The sequence below is a fragment of the Diadema antillarum genome, unplaced genomic scaffold, assembly GCF_040938485.1.
Source record: "Diadema antillarum isolate AM-2024a unplaced genomic scaffold, OU_Dant_1.0 seq00000069_RagTag, whole genome shotgun sequence".
Lineage (NCBI taxonomy): Eukaryota > Metazoa > Echinodermata > Echinoidea > Diadematoida > Diadematidae > Diadema > Diadema antillarum.
Window position 1 is genome coordinate 1,025,053 of NW_027271168.1, and position 11,634 is coordinate 1,036,686.

General features: G+C 35.9%; 1 protein-coding gene across 1 annotated transcript in view; it reads left to right on the forward strand.

Annotated features, from left to right (window-relative positions):
* LOC139725930 (homeobox protein Hox-C6-like) overlaps positions 1-5,883 on the forward strand; it is a 34,479-nt gene extending 28,596 nt beyond the window's left edge. Inside the window, exon 2 of the mRNA XM_071637012.1 lies at positions 5,633-5,883. Within this exon, the coding sequence (XP_071493113.1) occupies positions 5,633-5,883 (251 nt within the window). The remainder of the gene's footprint in view (positions 1-5,632) is intronic.
* Positions 5,884-11,634: the final 5,751 nt, after the last annotated feature.

The following is an 11,634-nucleotide window of genomic DNA, read 5'->3' on the forward strand; positions in this document are numbered from 1 at the left end:
ATCCATCTGTTCCTTAGGATAATGCCAATTTGCGCCGGTCCTCAAAAAGATATACCCCCGTTCCACGCTTGTGGCAAAGAGCGCTGCCAATCCGAAAGCCCCCCGAGTCATCCGCGGCGCTCTCCGGTCTATTCCCCGATGGTCGGCTGTCCGCTCACACGTGAAATGAAATTATTATTAATGTCGGAAATTTATCATATGATACCCTCCATTAACCGCCTTTCTTCTTCTTCTTCTTCTTCTTCCTCGACTCTTTCCTTCTCCTCTATAGTAACGGGTCTTTGTCATTCGCTTGCAATGTAAAGAGACGCATCTCCACAGAACGCTCAATGAAGCCTTAAAGATCGAAATACGGCAAAACATTAGATTGTATTCCTCTTGTCTATACCAACCATTGCTAACGGGAAGGAAAACATAATCGAGATTCCTCTGTATTATGCTAAATTTGGATTATTATTAGAACGGGATTAGCGCACCTTTTACCGGACACGATTTAAATGTAGGAATACAAATATTAATATAGAGTGATTTTGATATAATTTCGGTGCACGATCCTATCAGTTTCTTCATTTTCATGTCATGAAGCTTACCTTGAATCAATAATATCATGATGATTTTCATTGCAACCTTTATTGCCAGTAGAAGTGCAGTAGTAGTGGTAGTCAATGTGTGCTTATTTCATAGTCACCATTCTGAATATTAATACCATAATCACTATTTGCTATGACATCACCAAACGTGTGAAGTAAGTTTTTTCGTGTTTGGGAGACATTATGGCTGTCACATGCAGAGTGAGGATACATAATAGTTACGGTTAGTAAGAGTTATTTGTTAGTTGAGGTAAACAAAGGTTTCATTTGCCTGAAAGATAAAAAAATGAAATAAAAAATCAAATATCATGCAAAGAGTTCACGTAAACAAAGAAACAACTCGACAACAACAACAAAAATCCAAATGGGTATATAGATGGTACTAAAAAAAACAATCCCGGAAGCACCAAGGAAGCTTCCGAAACAAGAATAAAAAAGACAATTGTAATTTCCTAAGAAGTAATAATTTAGAAATACGTGAAGTATAGTAGTAGTAGTAGTAGTATTAGTAGTTGTTGTTGTTGTTGTTGTATAGTAGTAGCAGTAGTAATGTTATGTTGATGTCCTGACTAAAATACAGTTGAATAGACCGTCAAATAGACTGTCAAATAAACTGGGTTTGACAGAGAAATAAAAGAAAGGATTAAGATACACTGGCGTTCAGTAATAAGTTCTCGCTCTTGTGTGTGGCGCGTAGAGACACATGCCTCCTAATGTTTACATTACACACACCAGGCATTCATAGAAATAAAACTAAGAAATACAGTTTGCATGTATATTGTTTTTGATCTGCTGACACCTGTAGGACTACGGCCATCCATTGGTCGTCGTAACTTAATGCCGTTCCGATTGTCATTAACAGAAGAAGAACAGATAAACAAGCAACCCGAAAGAACACACAGTCAAAGGGACTTTTTTCAGATATTCGTCTCTCTGTTCATGATAAAGAAGAAATGAAAAGCATCATCACAAACAAATACAATAAGATGCTGGTATCACTGCGAATTAATGCTAATGATTAATAATAACAATAACATAATCATCATAATGATGATAATAATGATAATGATAATAGTAATCAGCATAATGATAATAATAATAATAATAATAATAATAATAATAATAATAATGATAATAATAATAATTATAATAATAATATTGATATTAATAATAATGATAATGATAATAGTAATCAGCATAATGATAATAATAACAATAACAATAATAATAATAATAGTATTGATATTAATAATAATGATAATGATAATAATAATAATAACAATGGTAATAATAATAATAATAATAATAATAATAATAATGATAATAATAAGAAGAAGAAGAAGAAAATGACGAACATTTTGATGACAACGACTTTAATAGTAACGGCAATAGTCTGTTGTTCAGTACAGATTTCCCTATCATTTTTATAGTTTCAATAATGTTACCAAAGCCTGCGCTCATATCTGTCAACAGAGTGGATAATGAAAGAGTGTGTTTTTAACACTCATGGCACTTCATCTTCATCAGTCTGTTCATAATATTATGTTTTATGCAGTGCTCATCTCATGCATAATAGCCCAGTGTTTAGCTTTATTTCTGGATTTTGGTTCTATAAATGACTGTGTCCACTTACATTGATTGTGTCAAATTTAAATGGCTGCTGTGAACGGCTGCACAGTACATTCTGTTCGATTAGCAAATATGCATTGCCAAAGTCATAAAGGGAAATCAAAGGGTTTTTTTTCTAGTTTTGATGACAGGCAATCCCAAAACGAAATCACTAAAATACAAGTCATGTATTTCCTTTTTTTAATCTGAAAGGAAATGAATGAAAGGAAGACGCACTGACATGAATAAACTCGGTGTGCGCTGTGTAGTCAGCACGTTTTGCCTGCTTGCTCTGAATCCATCCATCGGAAGAAGGATGGGTATGAACTTGAGCGACAATATCAGACACTTCAGGCGAGATATTGCGCAATAAATCTATCACGGTCCGACCATCAATCGGGCAGCCCGTAATTAATTTGATTACGACTTCTCTGTCATCAGCTGGGGTTGATGCAGGGTTGCCCTTCCATCTTCTGCCCACCGCCGTGGCATCATCTTCGTAGTGCTCCCGATGAGCGCTCGCTACCCCAAGCGCCAAGTGCCCCTAAAGATGCGGAACTCCGCACTCGTGCTTATCTGTTCATATTGGGTTACGCGGTGCACGGCGAGCGATGCGCGGTGTATCTATTTTCGCGCGCCGGGGGGATGCGTGCGATGTCGGAGGGAATAGAGAGCTAATGGCTATATCCACCTTCTCCCTCGAGATCTTTAGCCTTACAACCAGGCGTCGTCATTTTCGTATCGTTGATCTCGTCTGTTTAAACCTTAACTTGTAGGTAAAATGAAGTACAATGATTATCTATATTGCTCATCGTGTGTGTGCATGTGTGTTTGTTTTCTTTGTTCTCCTTGTTTGGTTTTAGCAATGCGTGTTATTCAAACAGGCATCGTCCTGAATGAAAGTTCTATGGCCACAATACATTAAGTATGAAATAAGTATATTGCTTTTTAAGAGGTGAAACCTGTAGACGCTTACACGAATCATACTCTGTCAATAAAAATCATGAATATACAATTGTAGTGCCCTCTTATTGTATCGTTATCTAGAAAATCGCGAAAGTATATTATATATCAAGTGGCAGAAAAAAAAATTCTCAAACCAACAATGCAATAAAGCATTGAATTATGTGTTTGGTTAACCAATATTTTAAAAAGACATGGCATTAGAAAAGATACTTTTGATTTATTCGTCTACCGTTGCAATCTTCATTATGATCTGGCCATTCTGGCAAATAATCTTTCATGTATAATTGTTTAGTAATTGTTTCTTGTCGTTGTAACCTTTGTCATATGTTCGCATAAAAAAAGAAAAAGAAATGCAACACGGACATTTAAAGCGCACCATGATGGTAGACTTATTGATTGAATTGTTGCTGTTGCTGTTTTTAATTTTCACCAAGCTAGTTTCTGAAATGTAATTCTTTGTCTAACCCACACACTGAAATGCATTCAGGAAAACCGTGACGAACAAACAATTGTCAAAGTTATCCCTCGTTTTGCGGTTAAATGTCACAAAGATGAAACTGCTTTGACTATTATTTCTTTCTTGGGTTTTTTTTTTTCGTAGAGGTAATATGATATTTGATGAATTACATCAATCAACTCTCACTTGGAAGAAGATGTGTCACCTCAACATATTTCATTACGTGTCACATGCCGTTCTCCCAACCACCATGAAGAACTATTAAAGCCAAACTCGACGGGATGTCTCCCGAAACTACAGGGTATTTTTGAATAGAAAGTAGGACGTCACTAATGTCCTCGTCTGTTGATACTCCTTGCACACAAGCGTCCAAGAAGCAGAAGAGTATACATACAGTATTTTGCCAAATTTGGATCAACTATTATGAAAACAGTAAATTAGATCTGAACAAAATGCTATCGTAAGTTATGATCTAATCAATGGACACACACACACTCATTAAGTGCCTTTTCAAGCCGTTTCCAACCACTTACAGCTTCTGTTTTTTGTTTGTTTGTTTGTTTTTTTTTTGGGGGGGGGATCTACTTCTTGTTAGACTGGTTCGATCGAAGAATCAGTGAGTAGGCAGTCTTTGTTCAGACGACACTGAATAGATGAAAATCTCTGAGAATAATTTGATATTTCTGAGAAAAATGGGTAATTGTGAGTGAAGAAGTGTTGGAGAATAAATACAAGTCGACAGAAATGACCATTACAGTAGAGATTGCAGAGACGAGTGATGCCAATAGTTATGATGATATTGACAATAAAAATATTGATTAATTGAACATGGTGTGTAAGGTAACCATATCTCCAGATTTAGATATCTACAATCTACATTCCAACCATTACTGCCAAATAGCTTTCGTGTTAATAAAACCTCGTAAGGTGTTTTCCCTGTTCCTCTCATTGTGAACCTATCATGGGAACAATCAAATAATGAAAAGCTGCTAGTGTGTAACCATGAAAACCCACATAAGAAAGGTTTTGGTTTGTTTTGTAATATCTTGGAACACATGTGCGTTTTCCGCCAATGAGCATTTTATATATTTGTATACTTTTTTTGTCTGAAAAAAAAAAATCGATCTTGATAAGAATCTCATTTCAACCTCCCTCTTATCATCTGATCCCCGGGTAATCCGAAGCTTCAATGCCAAGGTCCATCCAAAACATGCGTGATAGAAATAATGGTATAATCGAGTCAAGGTGTTAATTGCTGTTGACACTCGTCTACAGTGATCACGTGACAGGGTTCTTATCAGGCACGATAATATCATCAATTTTTATATCGCAGTGGTGTGATGTGGTCTGATCATAGCTGGCAACACGTAGGTCGTGATGATTGGCCACCAATTCCTCCCTCCCCCCCCCCCCTCTCTCTCTCTCTCCATCTCTCCATCTCTCTCACACACACTCACACACACACACACTCTCTCTATTGAGCTGGTCGATGTGAGAGCCTACCTTGGCTCTGATTCGACCAAGAATGAATAATGATCGTTCGATGTGAAGATTTTACTGTAAATATTACATCGTGTGTAATCATTCATTTGTTAGTTGCGTGATGCGCGCCAAAAATGGGTCCCATTTCACCATAATCATTCTACAGAAACAGATTATGACGTGTGTTTTTTTTTGTGTGTGTGTGTGTTTTGTTTTGTTTTGTTTTGTTTTGTTTTTTTTTCACATGGACGCTGCTTCTGATACCCGGTTCTGATTAGCTCAGCTATACTTTGCTTGAAATTGATTTTCAATTATTTTGCGTTTGCTAAAGAACGCTCCAATTGGGCAGGCGAAACAAAAAGACATAACGAAAAGACAAAGAATGATACCAACGACGGTAATCAACATCATGTGAGAAGATCTTGATAAGGACTTATGAATCAGCCATAAAAACTAAAGCAACACACAAACGAAAAATAGAACAGGATCCTAACTTTCGATGGTGTTGTTCTTTATCGTTCTCTCACAGATGGCAAGAGAGGGCGACAGACATACACTCGCCAGCAGACGTTGGAGCTGGAAAAGGAGTTCCACTTCAGTCGCTACGTGACGCGGAGGCGCCGCTTCGAGATCGCCCAAAGCCTGGGGCTGAGCGAGCGCCAGATCAAAATCTGGTTCCAGAACCGGCGAATGAAATGGAAGCGGGAACACGGGACCAACTGCAGCATGACCAACCAACAGGACCAGATGCCGAGTATGGCAGATTTTATGGGATCGTAATAACTCGCCGAAATGCTACGCTATTAGCTGGACCATTTCCCTTCCCTCCCCCCTTTTTTTATTTTTTTTTGTCTCGCAAATTTGGATTGATGACTCGTCGTCTGACAATATGTCAAGGAACAGTTCTAGATGTATTTCCACATATATATAAAGGCTGCAAAAGACAATGGAGGCTGATACTTAAAAAAAAAGAAAACAAACAAAGAACTGGCAGAAAAAAAAAACAATCTAGAATTTGCGTCCTCACTCGTTCTTGGATTTGCGTAACCTGCAGTATTATGCAATGCTTAATTGTTAAGACATGCTTGCTTAAATGTTTCGCCCCAAGAAACACGTTTGGTACCGAATCACATCATGAGTTGTGATATTGAGCTGAGATCACGTTGGACTGATTTTCTTTCTTTTTTTGATGTCACCACAAAGAATTGTAGGCTGACATAATATTATCGACAGGTACTCCTCAATACCATTTGTTTTTTGTTTGTTTTTCCTGCGACGTGTCTTGTGCTGACAAAATCAAAGTGTGTATAATGCAATTGAAGATGCTACAACATCATCATTTATGACACTGCGACTCGTGTATTGATCTATGTCATATCTTTTACTACATTGAATTTGTTGATTGGGTCCGAATAAGAAGAGATAAGTTCTACAATGGTATTATTCATTGAAATGCTGCCTAACCATAGTAATGTAGTTTATAAGTTATTGGGTTTTTTTTCTCTCTCTCATTGTTCGGACACCATCTGTATAGAGAGTAGTGTTCAATATTATGATTTAAAATTATGTGAGAAATGTAAAATTTTATTGACAAGTGCTGTAATTATGAACAGGAGTACTTCATACCAAAAATAGTATTATTCAAAATACTAAGTGGAGATTTTGTGTACAAACTAAGATAACTGAACATCCACTCTCGATCATTTCTTGATGATAACGCGTGTTCTTATTACAATTGAAATACATGTAAATGAAACGAACAGAACATGTTGCATCGTCTTCAAGCAGTATCTCCCAAATCACATGAGCTGCTGAAAGTAGGCCAACACTATTTTACAAATTAAATGCAAACATTCTCATTTTGATTATCAGAGCGTCCAAAAGATGGCGCTATTCAAGTCAAACTTAGTCAGATTTTGTTTGGTTTTTCTTCTTTTCCTTCTTCTCATCCGGGCTGATAGAACTCGTTTTGAATTTTCGTTACTTGTATTTGTTTGTTGGATGGTTGTGTGTAGTTGATTCTTTTTTTATTTCTAATGGTCCTCCATTTTCAGCAGAACCATAATCCAGATATAATACACAAAATTAGTTGGTATAAGGTATAACTTACTTCATCGCGTTCAATATCAAAGAAAATTGCAAAAAGTTGATTTCAGCACACATAGGTTGCATTGGTTGATAAACTAAAGAAACGTTACATATTGGGACAAGCATTGTGCTAACATATTCAACAAAATGATGAAGAACTTTATTCATACTTTGATAAAAAGCACGGTTTGCTGGTGTACAAATACATGTAGATGCTGCATGGAGAGGAGGCGCGAGGGGGGGGGGGAGTAGAATATGAAGAGTTTGTTCGCAAAAACCGATAAGTCCATTTTTGAAGATTTTGAAGTACGGTCTCTGTCATAAAGTACAAAATAATACCTTTTAAATGATATATTGGTCACTCCATATAAAGATACATTTTTGAAGTTATGGTCAAAAGAAGCAAAAATTGTCTTATTATTTTCTTTATTTTTCTTGACCTTTAATCGCAAATATCTCCATTTGGCAAATATGAACTTACCGGTTTTTGCGAACAAACTCTTCATATGTTCAACGTTTAACATTTCACGGACTGCTTGATTATCAAATAGCTATGACACCCCTGTGAAGGTTATTGAGATAAAATTATTCTGGTCATCATTTTTGTCAGCAAAATTTCTGAATGATTAATTGCGAACACGTGTAACCTGTCCTTTTTTTTTATTTATTCCATACGCAGGCATTTAGTGACGATTTGTTGATGGGTAATAACATTCTCCTCTCCTAATGCTATATCCGATTGTGTTAAAGTTAAAGGTATGATTTACCATTTGCAGATGAAACAAAAACCCAGCATTAGTGCTGGTTTGAGGATAGAAGTAATCACTGTAAAAAATTAAGTCCGTATAATCGATGTTGAATATTGTTAAGTATACAAAAAGTGAACAATTATTATGATAAAAATGTTGACAGACTAAACTGTCTACAGTTATGGTCTATTGAGAAAAATACTGATATCTCCTCATATCTTAGGCTTTATTGCAAAAAAAAAAAAAAAAAATCTTGTATGGTGGGATGTTTTGTGATACAACAGACCTACACATATGCATCAAATGTAATATCTTGAACATTTCTAAAATCACTGCTCCCAAAAGTAAAAAAAGACCTTTAATCTCTTTGTTGAGGAAAGTAAGCGAAACTGGAAAATTTTGCAGTACAACTATGTAATCTCAGTTATTCTTGAAGTGGCATTTTGATGCTACTTTCATTGTATTGCTTCGTTTTGTTTACTCAGTATTCCATCTCCAACTTAAAGACTCAAACATGGAAAAAGAGTTTCCGTTGAGTTTTGGTCAACGCGTCATCGGGAAAGCCACTATACTCTAATCAAGATCAGTACCTGTATTCTATGAATTCAAAATATAAATGTATGGTGAGTTAATTGTGTTGTATTCTTATCATCTAGTTAAGCACAAACACTCATAGGTAGTACTCATAGTGTACATAAAATGTAATGAATTGATCTGAAATTGTCATACGAACCTGTACATAATACCAATACAAATACTACCAAATCGAGGATTCTAGTACTTGTACATTAGTATATACATAATAAGTTTGTAACAAACGAAAGCTGTTATCATTGATAGATCTGTGTTTCATTTTGTTTTTGTATCATTTTCCTTGTCTTTTGATTGCCTTCACTTCAGCTTTGAATTTGATTTATGTGTTTTAATTGTTGTCCATTTGGAGGCAAGTAAATCATGTTGTTTGGTTTATAAATGAGATTTCATTTCCACGGTAATCAGGTTGTCAGAAAGCTTTTGTGACAGAATCACGTTAAAACCAAATGTGACCCTGCACCTCAAAACAAACAAAAAGTCGCCAGACATGAATATTTAGTTAAGACCATATTCTGAAAGAGCAGATTTTAAGCTTTAAAATGATGTATTACTCAAATCAAATGGACTCTCTTAACCTATCTAAATATTGGAAAGAAAGCACAAACTCAGGAAAAGAGGCTCTGAAGTACAGTGTCTATTCAAGCGCTTAATCTTTACCAAACCGTACTGGCTGTGCGATGAATGGGACAAAAAACAGGAAGTAAACCACCAGAGTAACAAAAATGAAGGGATTATCAGATTACACTGAAATTAAGCGTGCCTCATTAACACATTCTGTCCATAATTAATGCCAACTTTCAAAGCAGTAGCACTATCCTTTCAAAAGTTGTTAGAGTTGAAAGTGAAGAGTGTGGACAAGGTTTTTCAGAAATGAAAAAGGGATTCTAAAGACACTCATAATCACACTATTCTACCAAAAATGTTCAAGATAAACTGCTAAAAAGACACACACACTTTCCTGCCCGTTTTATGATACCAAATTTTAGCATAATGTAAAAGAAGACCCGCTCTTTCAGAAAATATGAAAAAGTCAAGTTCGGCTAGGTTGACCCATTTCACTTATTTTCAGTCCTCACGCAAAATCAGTGTGTACGACTTTATGTTCGTTTTGAGGTGCACGGTCACAAATATTTATGAATTATAGTATCAAATGACATTTCGCTACATAAATATTTACTTTATCAACAATGCGAGATCTGATAATCCTTAAAGTAGCTTTTGGAGTATAATTTTGATTTCGGCTATTGATATGGACCAACCGAATCCGAACTGTCCTCTCGAATCTCAGTTTATCGGCATTCAAATTTGGATAAAGATTAGAAATGTCAAAAAGCATTATTTTGATGCTGTCCGTATTATTAATAATTGTTATTGTTATATGCATGTTTTATTGCCCTCGCCAAAACAAAAACAAAACAAAAACCTGGTTACAGTTCATTAAATTGGTTACAGTTCGTTTTCCCGAAGATTCATTAATCCGAAAATTTAATGAAATAAGATTTGCCATTCCGAAGGTGCATTAATCCGAATATGAAATAAGATTCGTTATTCCGAAGGTTCGGTAATCCGAAAATGAGAAAAGGTTCGTTATTGCGCGAAGGTCCGTCAGTCCGCAAACGAAATAAGGTTTTGGTGTTGTTGTTTTTTTTTTTTAATTCTTATTCCAAAGGTTCGTTAGTACGCATTTTCTTTTCATTTTCGGATTAACGAGCCGGACATCACCCGACCGAAACAAAACAAAACAAAAACAATAAAAAACACTTAAAAAACACACAAGCCGCTTAGATCATGAGGGTAAAATCAGTTTAGGCCATTTGAAAGATGCATGCATTTGTAGTGATACATGAATATTGCAAAGGGATGAATCAAGTTGACATGACCTTACCTTCTACCTTACCTTCTGCATTTTATTTTCCTTCTTCTCTTCCTCCTTCTTCAAATCCTTTTTCTTTTCTTTTTCTACTTCCCCTTTGATTTTCTTCTTCTTCTTCTCCTCCTTCTTCTTCTTTTGTTTTTGCTGTCTGCTTTCGTAGGCGTCCACGTCATGAATACAGAACTGCATATTACACCGGTAATAGTGTATTGAGTGAGGCTGAACTAATTATTGCCATGATTCATTTATTGTTGTTTCATTCAGGAGTAACCTGTTGCCGGGAAGTATTCGTTCAAAGCAAAGTCAAAACTCATTGACCTCACTCAGGTGTCTTGTTTATTTATTTGTTTGTTTTTTTTTTAACTAAAATCATCAGTTTTTTTTTTCTAAACTGACAGAGAACATGGCTGATTATCTTATAATACCTGATTCGTGGTTTACTCGTTGCCCGTTGATGTTGCTCTGTGTATGTTATCATGTTTAATATCTTTAGCTGCCATTCGTTTCTTGTAATAAATGAAAATATCATAAACGTCTCAAATCAATACCATCCTGTATCCGGGATTTGTGTGTGTGTGTGTGTGTGTGTGTGTGTGTGTGTGTGTGTGTGTGTGTGTGTGTGTGTGTGTGTGTACGTGTGTGTGTGGGTAGGCATGACATACTGTTGTAGGACAACCAACAAAAGAAATTCCTGAGCATAATGGTCCCACAAGCGTAGACAATGGTCCCACAACTGCAAACAATAGATTTTGGCTTTATATTAATAGTATACGTTTGTGGGACAACTTAATGTGGGTGTCCTACAAGAGTATGCTGTGATAAGAAAGTGTAAGTGTGTGTGTGTGTGTGTGTGTGTGTGTGTGTGTATGTGTGTGTGAGGGTGTGTTGTTGTTGTTGTTTGATAGGATTCATGACGTCATGATTGCTTGAGTGCATGTATGTTAACCCTTTTTGTGCCACGGACTTTGAATAGTGTGTATACAACGCTATGGGATTTTCTGTACATAAAAATTCATTCATCCATTCGTTCATTCATTCCTTCATTCATTCATTTTATTTTCATTTCCAACAGAAACATATGAATATTTTACACAAATTGAAAACACAAATAACATCACAATACATAATAAAAGATACTGTACAGAATATTTTTAATTATACGGAAATGCTGGAAATGGGGAGATATGCTTAAAAAACAGACCTTGTATAGGGCGCATCCCCAGACAC